Here is a 19,461-nt window from a genome sequence, read left to right as displayed (position 1 = left end):
TACAGCCCCCTTCGTCGGATGCATAGAATGGAACATATAGTAAGAAGATATATAGATATATACACACACCCCCATACAGAGAATGTGTAGGCTGGCTTTTGCTCAGGTCTTTTTTCAGGCCCTTGGTATTAATCCAATTGCCCTGCAGCACCAGTGCAAGTCTAAGGCCCCAGACTCATAGGAACGCACCGTGGCTGCAGACTCTGCAATGACATGACATTAATGGGGTGGGACCTCAGCATTCCACTGCTGCTCTCTGAACAGCCCTATAAACTGGGCTCTCTGCAACTACCTCCAATTGGCAGCTGAGCAAGTCTTGCTAAAGACGACTCCCTCCTGCTGGCTCACTTCATCACTCCCGTTCTCTGGCCATGCCGGAGTACGGGCTTTGCCTTGCCTGGGGATCCTTGGGAGAACACGCTCTAGCTCATTCCACAGCTGTCAAGTACAGTGGCTTTATGGCTGCTGCTGTGCATTTGTTACCCTGCTACTACCCGCCAGCCTGCGGTACTTACGAAAACAACCCTGTCTCCAGTAGTAATTGGGAAGGCAGTCGTCACACTTAGGCCCGGAGGCACCTTCTCTGCATTCACAGTAGCCGGTCTCATTACAGCGGTCGTGCAACGACCCGATTTGATTGCAGTTACATTCTGTCCAAACACATGGAAGCTAGTTACTACATTAGACTGTGCACACTGAGCGCCAGGGAGCTCTCCATGCCTTTCCGACAGGGCTCTGCACACTGACAGGGCCTTGAGAAGGGCTGGCAGTGTGAGCTGCCCATTTAATCCTTGACTTTTAGGAGTGAACTGTTACAAGTACTTTACAAGTACCCCACCTTGCTCTGGGCTGCCTTTCCGCCACAGCAATTTATACACAGATTCTGCTCTACCTACTACTAAAATGCGGCTTGTTCTGGGCTCCCTAGAAGTGATGGGAAGGAAAGGCATATTTTGGCCAAGCTTCTCCCCTTACGCAATGTACCACTGGCTCAACGTCCACACACAAGCTTGGAAGGGTTGACCACACCAAACTACCTGGAAGTCCATTTAATTGCCTCAAAAGTGAAGAAGTGCTCTGAGCCTCTGCTGTCGTTCGGAGGGAGACTAGGTATTTCTAAGTGGATACTCAGTCCTCTGTGTCGGGGGGGTGGGTGGTATTGATTCGTATTACCTCAGGGCCTAGCAGTGCTAGTGGTAGATCAGGCCCTTATTACGCCAGGCACTGTACAATGGCTTCTAGGGTATTACAGATCCACCCCACCTCCCTCTGCCTGTTCCAACCTCCTTGTGCTAGAGATTTGGATGAGCTGCTCCAGTTTGGTGGCCAGTGTGACCCAGAGCTTGGGTGCTACCCGCTCTGCAGCCTCTCACTCTAATCGGGAACCTCTGTCTCCAGCTGTCCTTTTGTACTCCATTGGAGGCCAGCGGGAGTGGGACTGATTGCCAGGAGAGCAGTTCCATGGAGGTGGCGGAGGAAGTAGATGGGGTGTTGGTTTGGTAGCCCTAGAGCTGCAGAGTTGCTGGGTAGGGCGCATGTGACTGTTGCCGCTCACCTCAGGGGCGGGGGCGAGGTAGCTGGGCAAGGGCCTGGATTCTGTACGCAGTTATGCCACTGATGCTAATGGGGTGACATTAGTGTAATGGGGTGCAGACTCTGCCCTCTCCTGCTGGAGCAATAGGGTGATGAGTAAAAGGAGGAAAATGACAGAAGGGAAATGGAGAAGGCCCAGTGCCAACCTGCTCCTTGATTAATTAATTCACATCAGTCCTCCAAGATGTGACTCAAAGCCTCCCAGCCGGGAGCTGGTGTAAAGCTCAGAAGAGAGACGTTTTACTCAGGGCTTGTGGAATGCTGGCAGCATGGGGAGAAGGGAGTCCTCATCGCTGGCTCAAACGGGTCAGACCCAGCAGCAGCGCTGTGTTGCTCAGAGGGACTGGCAAGAGCTGAGCGAGCCTGGTGTGTCCTCTTTCTCAAGGCTGTGTGAATTAGTGCCCAGTGGGGCAACAGCCCCAGGGATCATTCAGAGTGCATGCAGTGGGGAAGAGCACAGCAAAGCTGCAATAACTACCTCCACTACTGAACCATGCCATGGGTGGGGATAATCCAGCAAGAGCCGGATAGCTGGGGCTGGCAGCTAGGCTGGCTCAGGGAAGTGGGGATAGCATATCGGTTACTGTGAGTTTGCCAGTTCAAATCCGGGCTTGCTTTCTAGGGCAGTGCAAGCTTCCCCTAGCCTGGGCTGTCAATGCACCTGAACTGAGCTGGAGCTGAAATACCTCCTTTGGGAGAGACAGAATTATTTAGTCTTTGAGGCCCATTTACCCCTTGGCCGCTCTGTGCCAATTGCTGACCAGAAACTGGATGGCCACTAGGCTCCGTTCTCTCAGGCTACCAAACAGCCAGCGGCTGGTAACTACTTTCAGCCATTATTAATTTCAGCCACGTGTGAAGCAGCGACCTCGTGAAACTCCCCGGAGAGCAGTGCCTACCCCACGCCACAGTGCCCCAGCTCCTCACCTATGCACACATTCTCGTCATCTAGCTCTGCCGAGCCGTTCCGGTAGAACCCAAGGCGGCAGTGCTGGCAGTGCTGCCCCCTGGTGTTGTGTTTGCAGCTGACGCAGGTCACCACATTCAGGAAGTCAATGTAGCTGCAGCGGTTGGAGTGGCCATAACACTCGCAGTCTGGTGGGAAGAGAAGCGAGAGAAGTCCCTGGCATGCGGTCATTCCCATGGCACTGGGCCAGAATGGCCATGCACCATCAGAGTTAATAAGGCAGTGACATGAATCCAGGGGACTCAGATGGGTTCTCTTTTGACAGTACAATCCCTCCCCCACCCACCCACCCCCCAAAAAATGGAGACAGCCAGCTGGGTTGGTTGCGGCTCTGTGCTGGCATGTGGGTGATCAGGGTTTGAGAGTAACTACCCTGCTCTCACTGCAGGAAAAGCCGGTTTTTTAAGGCCTTGTTCCTCAGGTGTAGATGGGTACACAGCCTTCTAAGCCACAGGCCCACAGTTTTATTTCCAGGACCAGGGTTTTTATCAGGGCGACCAGTGAGAGCTTTTGTCCTCATTCTCCATTAGACACACCAGAGGATAAGATGGCTAGCAACATCTGTCTCGTGGCGCTGACAGCATTATGGCTCAGGGCGACAAGTTTGCCTGGGGAGCTTGAAGGGATAATGGGGAGCGGACTGGCACAAGAGAGGGGCCGATGTGTGTCTAGTCCACATTGCTAGTTCCACCCCCCTTCAACATTCCGCTGTCATAGGCAGCGTTGGTGTGTCCCTAATCACCAGCAGCAGAATAAAGAGGCTGAAAGGGGCAGAAGGTGCAGTAGAAGCAGGCCCAAGCTGCAAAGGACAGACCAGGTCTGATCTTTCCCAGTAGTTGGGGGATTCTGGAGATTTGGGTCAAGCCTATCTTGACTGTTAGTGTAACACAAAGGATGGCAGGGAAACAGAATGCAAGTGACAAGTTGACATGCACTGGGGGGGGGGGGGGGGGGGGGAAGGTGATGGGGAGGGGAGTGAGATCTGCTTCTATGAAAGAGCCAGGCAGGGTTTTCCCCCACAGTTCACAGTGCCTTTGAGATGAATTGTAAACACTGAATCTCAATGAAATAAATTTTGCCTGTTCAGTTAATGTTCAAGGAATCTTCTAATTGGGTATTGGTGGCTGTTGTAGGTGTGTGATGGTTATTTTATCATAAGGATTCTTTCTTATAACGATAAATAGCAGATGTATTCAGAGACAAGTGTAACTGCTAGTCTTCGAAATGTCTGACATCTCCCTGACCCAGGTAGGTGGTGTTTGTGTTTTTTAAAGGTGAGGAAAATCTTGATCACAGGGTTAGAAAGATCCCTCCAAAGCTTGCAGTGTCTTAGTTTCAGTTTTCTGTTTTCCCACCAACCATCATTTCTCCCTCTTACCTCTAAATGTTTCAACAGGTGCCACTGGACCAGAGCCAGATTTGAGCCTGATGAGTTTGGAGATCTTTGAAGCCGCTTGGAAAAATTAAAAACATGCTTTTTCTCATCACTTAACACACATTCACTTCCTACCCTGCGGGCGAGTAGCTCTGGTGCTAGAACAATAATGGAGTAAGCCAAGAACATCACGTTGGCATCGCTGAAATCTATTTCTGCTCAAGACAGCTGGTGGCTTTCTGCATTTCTCATTTGTTTTTCTTTTCCCCCTAAAGTTTGGTGCATAAGAAATTCCACCCATAAAAGTGCTCTATTGCACAGAGTTCAGTGAAAAGCAGTTACTGTTTCTGGATCCTGCCCACTGCTTTACATATGTGTAGAGGAATGAATCAGGTTAGACAGTCAGGCTAAAGATATACAAGTCTAACCATTTAAAAATACCTCTTTCCGTGGACTCCATTTAATGTAGGTCACCCCAAATAGCATACAAAAAGGTGTTAGCAATTTATAGACTCAGACGTGGAGGACTGGAAAGGACCTCGAGAGGACTTCTAGTCCAGTCCCCTGCACTCAAGGCAGAACTAAGTATTATCTAGACCATATTATCCAGTGTTACCTCACCCAATTAAGACTGAAAGAGCCACTGCTCTAAGGCTTAGGACCAGGCAGGGCTCTCCTCACAGCACGCAAACTACCACACCAGCCAGCTAACATACTACAGCAGGAAGTACCTGGCGTCTTTGCCTGCTTCTTGCCAGCAGAGCGTGCTGTGTGTCCTGGTTTGCTCTTTGGAGCAGCTGCATGCGAGATTAAAAAAAAGATACAGCTCAGTGCTCGGGAAGAGAGAGAGCATTCCCAACAGCAGTGGAAGGTAAGTAGCCGGGCCGCCCGAGAAGGGGACTTACTCGGAGCTATCCCAGCAGAGAGAAACCTTTGCTGCTAACATGCCCATTATAGCCGTACTTCAGTGCATTACCATAGCGATTACATTCCTGGCCTTTGCTTCCAATGAGGGCTAATGGGTTTCAGTGCCTGGGATGCTTTGTCCTTTTTAAACCCTAGCAGGGATGAGAAGAGGCTGACAAACAGATTTGCTGCCTGGGTGGGGGGCGAGCTATAACAAAAAATCAGGTAATAAACTTAACACTGCTATGTTCGTCCAAGTGCCCACACTGTGCTCCGTGCTGCACAAGGCGGAAGATGACACGTTCTCTTCCCAAGGAGCTTCCAGTGTGAACACAGCTACAGAGCTGCCTAGCTAAGGATTCCACTTTCCTTTACAAACATTAAACTTCACAACACGCCCAGGCTGTGGGAAAGGGTCAGTTATCCCCCACTTTACAGGTGGGGAAACTGAGTCACGGGGGGGGAGATAGTGGTTTGGTGAAGTGGGAATCCCAAGGCCGAGTCACCTGTTCTAATCACTAATTCAGGCCCACCCATTGAAAGCATTCTGTGACCATAACACTCTGAGCTGCACTTGTCCCAGGGCTGTACCCCTCACACTGGTGCCAGCCTTAGGTAGTGTAGCTACTCTCCGCTTACCTGCCCTATAGGAGTTCTTAGGCCAAACAAAGTACTGTCCACACTCATGTACCCTAAGGGGAAAGTTCACCCCAGTGCAAAGGTGTCAGGGAGATTCAGGGCCTCCTGCAGACCCTCTGCACAGGGATGAATTTTACTCTTCATTTCTGTTTAGGAAGAACAGTCAATCAGCCAGCAAGAGCTGGAGCAGGAGCCCCTGTGAGGTATAGTTTCAAATATGCTTGAAATAGACTTAAAAAGGAAAAAACCCAACTAACTTGTTTCCTGGGGGAATGAGATGAGACAAGCCTCTTTCATTTGACAGTAAACAGCCTAACCCCTCTCGAATTACGAACGGCTCACCAGCAAAAAAGCCCCAGCCTCACACTGTCCGTCTCTCTATTTTTCCTGCGCATAGCGGTTTCCTAGCTGGCTTTCATCTGAGGAGCACCAAGCACTTTACAAGATCTTCATTAGCAAAGCCTCCCAAAGGCCCTTGGAGGTACAGCAGGTGGTGGTAGCTCTCTCTTACAATGGGGACACTGAGGCACAAGGCAGTTAAGTGACTAGCGCACAATCATATCGTGCATCAGGTGTGGAACTGGAAATAGGCTCTAGGAGGCCTGATGCCCAATACCTTGTTCTAATCAACAGATCCCCACGCATTTCCCCCAACCCATTGCTGCGCTTATGACCCTTCAGCCTCCCACCTTGCTAGGGTCTAGGATAAGTGACTGCGGCGCCAGGTAAAATGGCCCACTGATAGACGATCACGAACCAACCAGCAAAGTGACACCAGTGAGCGTTATTTTGTAAGCCAGCGGATGCTGGCTGAGTAACACCCCTACCCCATCCCAGCGGCTGTCAGCTAAAAGGCTCACTGTGTGTCCCTGCATTTCTGCCATCCCTGGGAGAAGCTGTGTCTCTCAGCAGATGTGCTTCTTCCTGAGGGGTGGGGGTGTTGTTTCACTGCATCATGCTAGAATGGCAGCGACCCCCACGAGGGCAAGCTCCCGCTTTACAGCGCTTCAGAGGATGTTCCTAACAGCATAGCATGGGTGCAGCTGCTTAGCTCCTCTCAGCTGCCCTCTCCAACCAGGCAGGTGGAGCCACGCACCTCCCAGCGCCTTTGGGCTAGATTTAGCTCAGCGGACTGGAAGGGAGGAGAACACTGCAGGCTGCATCCCCAGCACTGGCCGGGATGAGGTGCCAGTTACAGGCAGGGCCAGCTGCCGGATCGGGCTGCCAGCCACAGAGGCACCAGGAGGGGATGATCCAGCCTGTGTAGCCAGACCACTAGGCCTCACATAGCACAAATCACAGCCCGGGGCCTGTTCTTAGGCCCAGACAGGCCTTGCCCCGAAGAGCTACTGGAAGTATGATGCCAAGCACAATGGGGCCTCCGTCCTGCCTGGGGGGACGGTAGGCACTACCACAATATACATCATAATAATGAGGCCTTGGTGGCAGGGAACAATTGGCAGGGCATGGAGAGGAAACAGTCAGCCTTCTGGCTGCTGGTGAACCCTCTACACCGGTGACAGGGGCTAGTGCTCAGAGAAGGCAGCTGGCAGCCAGCCCCCCGGCGGGGTCCTTCCCCTGCTGTAACACGCCCATTGTGTAAAACGCTGGCAAGTCACTTAATTGCCCTGTGCCTCAGTTTCTGCAGCTGCAGCAACTTTTAAGTGAGGACTCACTTGCCTTTGCAAAGCGCCTGTCGAGCCTAAGGTGGCCGACGCGAGGGCGAAGAGTTACTCAATGACAGAAAAGGAGCACTCGGCCAGGCTGGGGTGCTGGGGGGCCAGTGCAGGGTTGCTGCTAGCAGCCCATTCTCCAGTGCTTTATGATACTGCCCTCTGGAGAACAAATATGGGGTTAGCCAGGACGAGAAGAAAGGCTAAAAGACACAATGAGGGCAGCCAGGCCCTGTCAGGCAGCCTGTTTGCTGCAGTGCTTTCAGCGATCATTTGGTCCATGCAGAGAACAAACAGACAGTCACCAGAGTCTCCCAGGCGCCTCTGCACCTGCGTTTTGTTACTTCTCGCCATGTGCCGCGGGCCTGAGTTTCCATCCTGACTAGTTTCAACAGCAGCCCCATCAGAGAAAAGTGAACCCAGCAGGCAGCCCAAGCTCGTGCGAGCCCTTAGGCAGTTGACAGCCCTTGAACAGGTGGGCTGTTTGCTATCCCCTAGCCAGGTGGCTTTAGCCTGGGGGGGAGCCTCGCTAGGCTGATGTTTCCATGGTGAGAGAGCCCCAATCCTGGCTGTGTATTCTTTTTGATCAGCTGTGATCAGAGCAGTTCAGCTCAGTGCTTCTGTCAGGCCTCTTCTCCCACTGTCGCTGCTCACCAGGCCGGGGGATTGGCACAGGATGAAGGGCAATGCAGCCAGCAGAACGCAGCCCCACACACACACCAGAACACCTGCACGCCTTTGTGCCAGTCCCCAGGGCCGTGAAACCCTCCAACTCAGTGGCATTTAGGCTCAGCAAACACTATGGTTAATTTTTGGGGGGCCTTTGACAGGACCGTTCTGAACGTAATTTGTGGCGAGGTGTGGGGGCTGCAGAGGTAACAAGGCAAATAGCAGGAGATGGTCCCTGATGTCCCACCCCCTGGTAAGGGATTGAGGGAAATGGTCCCACCAGCTGCCTACTTCCCTGAAAGAGGGATAAGCCTAAGTAAAAGAAAAGTGAATGAACACTTTGTGGGGGAGGAAGCATGAGGGATTGGGGACCCCCCCCTTCTTTCTTAATACTTGAGGGGGGGTCACACTGGGAACCGCCAGATCCCAGAGTCAACTCTGACGCCCTGGCACCCCCCCCCAAGCCCCTGTTTGCCGCAGCACGGCAGGCCAGCATGCTCGGCCAGGTTTGGGACGAGGTAGTGTCCGTAACAGTCTGGGCGCTCACGTCTCCGTCGGCCGGTTAGTTGTACCTGGGCCCAGTGGGTGCGAGAGGCTAGCGCAGTGGTGAGTGCACAGTTGGGCTTTACACTCACTTGGGACAGCCTCAGACGCTGAGGCGTGGTACAAGGCCATGTTAAAAATCAGGCCCCGGCTTCTCTGTTGCTGCAGCTGTGCAAGGAGACTGGCTTTCACTAGACGCCTATGGCTCTGAGGAACCCAAAGGAAAAAAACTGTCTAGGGGGCGGGGGGGGGGGGGGGGGAAGGTTTAAGAATCCAGGGATCAGCTAATTAGGCTTAACTATGTCAGTCCAGGGTGGCCGATTAGCCTAATTAAACTAGCCATTTGATTGGTCAGGGGGAGGGGCGTGTGGCGTTCTCAGCTGCAGCAGGTGAAATCTCTTCTAAATACAGCACCTGTGGCTGGTGTCTTTTCAGTTAACTGGGTGCAGAGCCACAGCTCCTAGCTAGGAAAGCAAAGCTCCAGTCCAACCGGGCATCAGGCTGGTTGAGGGAACTGTTTCCTGTATATTACTGGCAACCAGCATGAGGACCTGGAAAAGCACCTCCCCTCCTCCCTCAGTGGGTTCTAAATAAGCTTGTTGAAAGGTCACCAACTTTATCTCATTTTAAAAAATGGGACTTTTCTGGCATCTCCCACTCAGGGCACTCCAAGTGATCCACAAGCATGAGTGGATTTAGAATCACAGGCACCCCTCCATGGTAAGCTGCATCACCCCCTTTTATACAGATGGGGAAACTGAAGGTGTAGAAAAGAGAAGTGACTTGAATATGGTCACATTAAGTCAGTGGGAGAATCTAGATCTTGCAACTCCTCAAGACCATCCTTCTTCCCATCCCAGTCTGTCTTCATCCATTGTTCCTACAAGCTGACGAAGAAAGAGCTCCAGGATACGGGCTGAAGAGCGTTCATAGCCTTAAGGGGCTAGTCCAGCCCGAATCTCTTATGGTCCGCCTGGGAATTAGCTACCCATTGTCGGCTCCTCCTAGTGAGTCATTCTAATGACTGCTATGCGTCGGCATTTTATTGACCTTGGAAGAGAACCCCCTCGCTCTGTCCTTGCTTCCCTTTGACACAGGCTCCGAGCCCGAGAGCACCTCCTTACCTCGGATGTTTTCAGGAGGCTCCTGTGGAACAGGTTTGGGTCCAAACCTTGTTGGGTTTGCTGGACGCCGAACAGCTTGAAATGGCACCAACAGAGAGAACATCAGCTTAATGTAGATACTGTATTTGTTCCTCATAAAGGCCGTGCAGGGAGCTTCAGTCAGACACAGTGACTCAGAGGGTGGAGCAGTATCAAATTTCTCTCCCCCCCCCCCCGCAATTTCTAAAAACCATCATCACTCCATGGACATTAGGGTCTTCAACAAGGGTTAGAAGCAGTAAAATTACCTTTCCTCATACAAGGAGCTGCTGGGTTGGCTGGCAGCATATGGCTATTCTACAGACTATACAGGAGAGGAAAGCTGTGGCTGGAATCTCACCAGCTACAGAGGATCCTCTAGCCACCATTTCTAACCCCTTCCTTAAACAGAAGGGATGCCTGTTAGCTCACTTGGCAACAGTCCAAGTGGTAGAAACTTAGGTTGGTCTTGGAAACACTTTTAACTCCACCCAGAGAAGAAAGCATCTGTCCCTGTTAATTGACAGAATGCAAGACAATTACTTTCTTCTTGTTTTGTTTAAATATCTTCAGCTCAGAATCAGCTTGATTTCACATAAGCAACTCAAACCTGATGAACAAACCGCAGGGGGACTATTTGAGAACACAGATCTGAGGAAACCCCCTCACGGTGGTCAGACATCACTGGGAGCCCAGCCACTTCTAATGTACCTTCTCAGGTGACAGTAAATCTTAGCACTTATATAGTGCTTTGCATTCATAGATCTCAAAGCACCCTGCAAAGGTGGACATCATTAGATCTATTTTACAGACCGAGCAACTGAGACAGGGGGAGGGGAAAAGACTCAGCCAAGGTCAGATTCAGATGCAAAGGTAGAACTAGAACTCGGGGTCCCAATTATTCCATAAAGGCCATTATGAGGACCCTACAGATCTGGTACACTTTCTATCAGCACAATCTAGCATAGATATGGATAATATGTATCCATCTCTCCACACACAGTACCATATCTACGTGTAGTTTAGAGCTGGGCCCAAGCCACAAAGATTTCAAATGCCCCAAAGTTGGGGCAGTGTTTGGCTTCAGGTTTTTGGCTTGACATTGTTATGGAGATAGGGACCAACAGTGAACTCCAGAACTAGGTACGAATTCCAGTCCTCCATTCCAAACCCCTCGCATTTCCAGATCTTTGGTTTTAATGTGGGCCCAACGCTAATACACATTAGCTTCTATATTAAAAGGGATGCTAATTTATACAGCAGGAACTTGCCAGGGGCTCATCGATTGGGAAACAGGGTTGGATATTGCCAGTCTGCTGCCAGCACTGAGCGTATCAGTATGAACCAGGAAGGAGGGGCACTAGGCAAGGTAAGCTGAGCCTCAGGCTCCAAAGCCCAGCATGCCAACTCCTGAGATTCCCTCATGTAGTGTATACAGCGCACCATAGTCACATAAGCACAGGGCAAGAAGCCAAGGAAACATACAGAGTCTATGCGCTAAACAACACATTCCTGACAATTTACAAAGTTACTCCATTTTACAAACACAGTCTAAACTCAGGAATCTACTAGATTTCCATGATCCTCGCAGTTCACCTGAAAACCAAGCTGAGAACAATCTCTTCTACCATTTATCATCTTCATCTTTCATGTATATGACTAAACCCAGAGGCTCAGTCTAGCCTCTTCACATTACCAGTGGTGTGCAGGGCATAGACAAAACCAGAGCCTTTCCTAGCTGGGCTAGAGAGAGAGATGCATGGAAAGCCGAGCTATAATTCTAGTAACAAGCAATTTCTAAGCATCAGTCCCTACGTGGACTGTACTAGCCTGTTATACCAGTTCAGCAGCATGTCTCCTACCTTCTTTTCCAGGATCAGCCTTGGACTGGGGGGCGCCCACCTGCAGTGGGGCAGCTGCCGATGAGCTGGTGAATTCTTGCAGAGGTAATATAAGAAAGTCACATTACAAAAGGGGTTGAAGTAGCCTTGGGTTTATGAGATGAAGGGCCAGATCTCCTGCTGACATAAATTGGCAGAGCCCCATTGACCTCAATGGAGTGACACGGACTTATTCCTGCACCTATACAACTGTGCAGCTTGCAATGTTTCAGATGCCACCCACGTTAGGTATGTACCACCGCAGGCATTCCTTCATTTCTGAGGCCTTCGCCCCTAGAGGCACTGTGGGATACTGACCAAGTGCAGAGCCAAGGGCTATAAAGTGTAGAGATCGACGGCAACACACGGTCACTGGGAGCTGCAGGTGTTCTGCCCCTCTCAAAGTCAGGCCAGTTGTTTAGGTGTCTAGATAGGGATTTAGGCATCTAATTTTACCCACCCATGTCTGACATTTTTGGACTCTAAGTAGCTTGACAAAAATTACAGGAAATTGGCAGGGTGCTAGAACAGTGTTTATAGTGTGGGTGCTGAAAGCAGAAACCATTGTTGGAAACCATTACGGCTTCAAGCCAGGGGGTGCTGCTAGACCCCCAGTATCCCCAGGTCCAGTACCCCTGAAGTTGGTGTCAGAGGCAAGATTAGAACTCAGGAGTTCCTACCTCCCAGGCCTGTGCTTCAGCCTTGCCTATTTTCTGAAAAATCAGTGAAGGAACTCAAGAAACTACTGCAAAGAAATTAAAACAAGATGGCTGCCCATTTGTGTAAATAACTCACTCATTGAAAATACCTCTCTGTGTGCCCTCCCCACTGGGTCTGCAGCAAATCCTAGTGCCACAGTTTTGTTGACAATCTTCATTCTTGCGAGTGTACAAACCAGGAAGTAAAATGAAAAAGCCCTGTTGTTAACTTCAAGCTTCAGTTGAGTAACATAAGGAAGAGCAGAAAAAAAAACACCCCTCAATCTTTGCCAAATTTTAAAGAACAAACCCAAGAAGGAGAGAAATGTGATTTCCCAGCCCCTATTAGGGGATTATAAACAATGCAGAGTAAGAAATATATGACAAGCTCTAAAAGTAGGTGACAGTATTCTTTTCATTGGGAAAATGGAAGCCGATTGATATTAATATGGTGTTAAAGAGAATATGAAAAAAACCCCTCACTAATTGGCAAGGGTTTAATTAGTCACAATAAAAAACAGCCCTTGAGGCATTTTGCTTTTTAGTCATTCACACACACCTCCACTTGTTCCTCTTTACAGAGTCAGGAGAATTATTAATGCTCTTTATCCCAAGAACTTTTCCCTTGTAGCTTTGTGACATTCACAGATGGTTTTACATTTCAGGGGTGGGTGTGAGGTAAAGACACAAATTTCTCCTCCAGACCCTCTCAGTTAAAATTAGAGTACAGCAAAAATCAGGACGGTCCCATCACTGAGCTTTTTCAATGCAGACAAGACGTGTTCTAGGTCTTGTCTATACTGGGGGAAGGGGGTTCCAGTAAATTGGATGTTTCTTACACTCTCCCAGTTGTGGGAAGCATTTGCTAAGTGCATATGAGCCTCACATTGAGAAAAGGCTGAAACTGGATTGTTCAAACATTAGGAAGCCAACAGAAAATAAATAAATACGGAAGTGGAGTAGCTAATATTTATGTAGAACCTATACAAAACCGCCGTTTTGCATTCCATTTCTGTGCTCCTTCTGCTGGCTCTGTCAGAGCAGTTAACCAACAAATTGCTTTTCCCAGAGCTGAACTGATACCACTGAGATGGTTGGACCATGAACCAAAAAAAAAAAAGAGAGAAAGAGGTAGAGAGAAGTGGGGTTTTCTGATCACCCCAAATTTGGGGAAAGAATGTCACTGCCTGACAATGGAAAGCAGAAAATCTGACGGAATCTGACAAATTTCTATGAGGAAATAGGAAAGGAAAATTAACAGATTAAGTAAAGCACTTGATTAATTTCTCTTCAGCTTGACTCCTTTAGTTTCCTTTAGTTGTCTCTCCCCTTCAGTGTCCTTTGGCTGAGTTTAGTTTATGTCCCTATGTTTTTAAATGGACGCTATTCCCCCTCCCACCTTGGATTTGCTCCTTGGCAACATGAAAGGCAAAAGAGGTTCACACTAACACACAACCACAGCTCCACCTTGACCACAAAGAACACTACAAGCGGCTAAAAGGAGCAATCATCTAGTGGATCTATGCAACTTGAAGATCAAAACCAAATCTAATCTGCTCTTCTAGTCTACGTTCCACATTCTTCTCCCGACTGCTGCCAGCTAGTACATGAAAGCACAAATGGGGAAGGGAGGAAAAATCAGTCTAGCTTTAAATACCTGCTTTTTTCTGCGTCTGTTGGATAGGCACAGAGGCAGGGAGCTCAGCTGGCTGTTTGGCAGTGACTGCTCAGGGTGGGAAGCAAAAATTGAGAGGGTAAAAGAACTGAACATACGCCAAAAGAAGGAGAAACAGCACAGAGACAGGGAAGCATTTTAAAGGAAACTTTATAAATTTCTTTGTGGCTAACGCTGTGTTTAAAGTATAGCTGGGACCTGAGCAGCAAAATTCAGATCTGGATTTTGAACCCATCCGAAGGGGCAGGTGGAGAATGCTGGGGTTCTGGCCCAGCTCTAGGAGTAACTCCACTGACGTCAATAGAGTTACACTGATTTTAAACATATTTAGCGGGGCCAATCAGAATTAGGGCCTTGTCTTTGATTCCTATATGGGCCTGGTCATGTATACGTAATGTATTGTGGCCACATGTGTGCAGGCCATCGCCATCCATGGGGATCAAGTCCAGGACTTTCACACCCTTGCCGTTTCAGCCAGAGGAGTAACTCAGTTAGCTGTCAGTCCGTAGCAGGCTGTTTTTCTCATCAGGACCAACCACGAGATGGAATCACAATGACACACATTAAGTCAGAGGAACAAAAGAGGGAACGAGAGCTCGAAGCTCAGCCCTGCCAACCCCAATCTAGAAACATGGACGTCGTGTTGCAAATTATGCAGCATGGCACCATTTAATTCAATGGAAGAAACCAGTTTTGCACAGAAAGTGGGTCACAGGTCACCTGCTCTTTTTGACAGGCCATTAACAGATGGGTAGCTCTCTGGAAGGGTCATGTTTAAGAACAGCTGGGAGTCCCATGCAGCCCTTGGGATCACAGTTTAAGCCTCTCTTCCCAGCAAACTCCAGTCATAGATGGTGTTCTTCAAAAGCTTTGGAGTCACCCTGAACCATCTGGGCCTTGTGGGGCTAGAAAGGCTATGAGAACAGGTTTTATTGTTGGCATTTGTTCTGATCTGGATTAGAACCTAGAGCTGCAGATACTGCCTGGGAAAGGAGAAATCATTAACTGAAAAGTGAGTGGTGTAAACCAGAACCTTCAGAGAGGGGCTGGTTCCAGCCTAGAGAATGACAAAGGTCCTGTGTTCAGGGGAAGATGGTTTGATTCTTCTCTCAGAGCTGTTCACTCCTCTCTAAAAGAAACATGCAGCTTTTCTGCCATCTCCCCCTTCCCTCCTCTCCCATCCCCTCCGCACCCCCCACTCCTCGGCAGACCCCAAGCATACCAGGAAGCCAGGACAGCAGATCATTAATTGCACCATAAGGGACAGATACTCAGCAAGATGCTCCCTCTCTCTCTAACACACACACACATGCACGCACGCACGCGCTATACACAAAAGCACTGCTATGGTCAAATATGGATAAAAATCACATGACATTGGGTGCATATTATGTATATGTAACCCAAGTTTCATTATTACAGGTATGTAGATAATATACACACATTCTTCACTATATATATTAGCATAGATGGGCAAGTATTATTTCCATTTTACAGATGAAGAAACTGAAGTGACTAGCCCAAGGTCACACAATGCCTTAGCGGAAATGGAACCCAGGTTTCCTGATCCATCTAAACCCCCATTGTAAACTCTAAACCATGGTGCCTCCATGAATATATTTGCATAAACACACTGTGGCTTTGTGGACTGTCACATGTGGGTAGGAGGGGAAAACCAAGCAGCTGACTCCAATTACCCACTCCACTCAGAGGCTGCTGGGAGTGGGCAGGGCCTGGGGTTTAGCTAAACTCATTCCAGGGCTGAGAGGAGGAGAGGTAATACCCAAGGAGATTGGAGGCTGAAGGAGTGCTATGTTGAGGGAGGAAAAGAGCTCAGAAAGGGTCCAGAGAAGAAACTATCACCCTTGGGGAAAAGGTAAGGTACTGAGTTTGGGGAGAGTTGGGCACAGGCTGGGGGCCACCTCCCTAGGCAACTATGGATTTGCCTGAGAGGTCAGAGAATTTATAGGGCAATGGGACTGGAGACTTTGGTTGTAGATGATGATAAACTAAATATAGGTACACCCCCTTTATAAGTTCTTCTACATTCCCTCTGGTGTTCTTTCTCCCATCTTCCCACTTCTGTGGTGGTCAGGGTCCTTCTGGCCGACCAGGCAATGGTGACATTTGGAGCTGTGGGATCTGGACCTTAGCCACAGGGCTAAGTCATGTTAGGGATCATCTGCTGAACCCACCAGGGCTGGTAAGAATCCACCAGCTTGCACACACAATCAAGCTTTGCCTTTCCGTCAACTGGCTTCCAGCAACTCCCCCAGAAGACTGACTGTTACTAATGTACCGTGGGTGGAAAATGTCCCCATGGGAAAATGAGATCCAGAAAGCACAGCAGCAGAATAAGTGCATGAGGCTTGTAAACTAACAGCAGAAACATTTCATTTCCTCTTCTCCAAAAGAAGAGAGAAACCAGGCCTGCATGTAGTTTTAAAAAAACCAAACAAACCTCCTCCTCCCCACCACAAAAGTGATACAAGTTATCTCTACTGGGCAATCTAAAAGTTATTAAGAAATAATGTTCTGGGACTTCCAGTGTGTGTGTTCAGCCTGTCCCCAAGCATTTTATGGAATCATTCTGATGATCATTAAAGTGTGGCTCTTCCCTCTAAATCCACTTTTCCAAATATAAAACTTCACAGATTATATCCTCAGGTCTGGCCAAGAGGGGCTTGGTACAGGACCCAAGAGGCTGAGGAACAGAGCAAAGATAGCTGATTCAATTCCTGGCCCAGCTTAGAGCACCCTTAGGGCTGCTCTAAATTACACCCCCCCTGCAATGGGCCCTGAGGGGCCACTCCGTTAGCTGGGGAAGCACTAGAATGCAGCAGTGCTCAGGCCAGGTCCTCTTTCCCTGACCATGGCATTATGCTATGGAGAATTCCCTGATGCAAGAAAAATCCTCAACTGCCCACTCAGGCCGATTTTTCATCATTCTGCTGGAAGGTCAAAGCAGAAGTAGGAGTGTGGAGGTCCTGCCCCTGCAATTTGAAAACTCCTTATTAGAGTTGTGCAAAGAGGAGAGACACAAAACCAGCCTTCTAAATCCCACATGCCCCTTTGCTTGGGGTGAGTCAAGTTTGTTTGTTCTTTTCTGGTAAAGAAACAGGCAAATAAAACCTCAGATTTATTTCTCCACCATCCTCGGCCTCATTATAGTACACACATAAGAGTGACTTTTGTGGCTCCGCTATTCATTCTCAGGAGGACTTTGAAAGGCTGCTCTCAAAGTAAAAACTTCAAAATGATATCTTTAGACTCCCCCACATTCCAGCTCTGGCCTCTACTTCCTGGTCTGAGGCAAAGGGAAATGATGCTCCGATAACCTCAGAGCAGCAGCAAAGGATAGACGGACAGATGAAGGGTCATGCAACAACCTGCCTCTTCTAAAGAGCAGACTTTGGGATTGTGGTTCACTGTTGTTGCTGAAGAGGGAAGAATCTGTGTATTATTAATGTTCAAGGCCCAGATGCCCTTTCCCTGAATTGAATTAAATTAGGGATGAACATTAATTAGGCTTTCTGCTGGCTGGGAGGATCTCAACCCATCCAGTGTGATTTTTATCCATGTCCCCAGAAACTCCTACAAGATGGATGAACAAGGAGTCAGAGGAGATAATCTTCCTTTTACAGCTAATCATTGCCATTCAAAGAGCTGCAGCGTGAAGCAAAGCCGGTAGAGAAATGAGGAAGTGGAACAAGCTAAGGGACCTATCTGTACTAGCACGGGTAGGATCTGCCTTGCGGGGTGGAGCTTGGCACCCACCTGGCTGCTGCGTGGTGACAGGCTGGTTAGTGGCAGTGGGAGTGGTGGTTGTAGTTTTGGGTGTTGTAGGGGTAATGGGTTTTGTAGTGGAAACTTGCAGTGGTCGTTCATACACTAACAAGAAACAAAAAGAAGAGGTGGAAAGAAGGCGCTGGAGGGTCTCTGTGGCTCTCGCTGTTGCTTCTTATGGTACACAAAATCCTATTTTCATGGTGAAGGAGGCACACAGGACCTGCTCCCACTCAAGTCAATGCCAAAACTCCCATTGAATCTAATGGAAGAGAATTAGCTCTAAGTCCCTGTAAATTCCAGCCATTACTATTCATATAAAGGAGTAGCAAAAGCTGCTCATTTCTCCTTCCTTACTGAAGTCATCTCAGAGCCCTGAGAGTATGCCTGTGGGAATGGCTCTCACCTGGCCCCACGGGTTCCCATTCTGCAGTCACCAACCAGCACTCTACAGAAATTACATCAACATGCTGTCCTGGGGACTTTATCCAGTACGCTACCAAAGGGGATTAACAGTGACCACTACAAACCAGCCCTCAGCTGGTGGTTACAGAACACAAGGACAGCCTCACTCCTGAGAGTACGTCACCTACCAGGAACTGGGACACTGATGACCAAAAAGCTGCAGGATATCTACAGAAGAAGCTACTGGGTCTGGGGGAGGGGGAGTAACCCATTCCAGAGAGAATTTAGCACTGGGACAGTGTTATATCTGGGATGAGAACCCAGGAAGATTCTGTGTGCATGTGCATGTTTTGGTTGGGTTACTACATAACTTTACTTTGTTGGCATGGATGTTGGCTTCAATATTGACAACTTTATCACTAACTCATTGTTAATTAAGCCTAAAAAGGACAAGAGAGAATGAGCGTCTGTATCATGACGGGATAGATAAAGGCAAAGAGAGGTAGGAGTTGCACAATCATGTGGGATCAGAAACGGGCCACACAAGCCTTTCCTGTCTGAAAGCTTGACAATAGCTGTGCCATCTCTCTCCTATACATTTGAGCTCTCTGATGGCAAAGATACTCCGAGGCAAACCTTCTAATCAGCAAAACAATTCCCTTCAGACCACCAAAAGGTGATCATAAAAATCAAATGACGTCCCTTTCACTTAATACATTCCAAAAAGCAAACACTGGATTATTTAATACAATAGGCCAAATTAATCACTGGTATAACTCCTGAAAAGTCAGGGGAGTTACCCCAGGGATGACAGAGTAATCCAGGAACACTACTTGATTCCATGATTTGACTATAATATTCATTCTATTCCAATTCTCATTGCTCTGACCAGTAATAATAAAATGTGAGGGATTATAATGAATATAAATTCTTCAACCTATGTCCCTGAGTCCTTGCTTGTCCCACAACCTCATGTAATGTAGATTATCATGTTTAATTTCATAATAACCTTTAGCTAGTTTAAATACTTAATTCAGGTCACCTCTTGTCTTCTGTGAAGGCTAAATAATCCCTCTTTAGCTGCCCTATGCTCATAAACAAGCCCATCTATCCCATTCACCATCACATTTCCACTGTGTTCTCTCCAGCTTCACCATATGGTTTTCAGAGAATAACCTGAGCCACAAAATGCAGATCTATATTCCAGGTGACCCAAAGTTTGAAGGTGCTTGGTCTGCAGAAATCCCCACTGAAATCAATTGCTTGTGCCTCAAATATTACATTTATATATACTTTTATTTTTAAATGGATGGCATGATAGCCCAAGGTAACCCAAACTGGATGCCGTATCCAAGCATTCAAAAACAGCTCCTTGGAGCAGGAGTCTGTAAAACTGGGGGGAAAAGTTCACTGCAATCATTGGTGTTTTTGAAGAAGTGTGTTGTTTTTTATTTCCTTTCCTGTTGCCACTCTAACGAACCTCATGGGGAGAAACCATGCCAGAGAAAGA

The 19,461-nt window shown here is 48.4% G+C and overlaps 1 protein-coding gene and 1 long non-coding RNA gene across 3 annotated transcripts in view; one reads left to right on the top strand and one right to left on the bottom strand.

The window, feature by feature from the left end:
- NTNG2 (netrin G2) overlaps positions 1-19,461 on the bottom strand; it is a 79,968-nt gene that overhangs the window by 9,415 nt on the left and 51,092 nt on the right. For both annotated transcript variants that reach the window (XM_043530072.1, XM_007061040.4), the window contains 2 exons: positions 2,521-2,688; positions 516-650 (listed from right to left, as the gene is read on the bottom strand). In XM_043530072.1, the coding sequence (XP_043386007.1) occupies positions 516-650; positions 2,521-2,688 (303 nt within the window). The remainder of the gene's footprint in view (positions 1-515; positions 651-2,520; positions 2,689-19,461) is intronic.
- Positions 8,801-13,491, top strand: LOC122463101. Its single transcript, XR_006286101.1, has 2 exons — positions 8,801-10,226; positions 11,382-13,491. It is a non-coding gene; the product is annotated as an uncharacterized LOC122463101 (long non-coding RNA).

Source organism: Chelonia mydas, chromosome 16, assembly GCF_015237465.2.
Source record: "Chelonia mydas isolate rCheMyd1 chromosome 16, rCheMyd1.pri.v2, whole genome shotgun sequence".
Classification (NCBI taxonomy): Eukaryota; Metazoa; Chordata; order Testudines; family Cheloniidae; genus Chelonia; species Chelonia mydas.
This window is presented reverse-complemented; position numbering and strand designations above follow the sequence as displayed.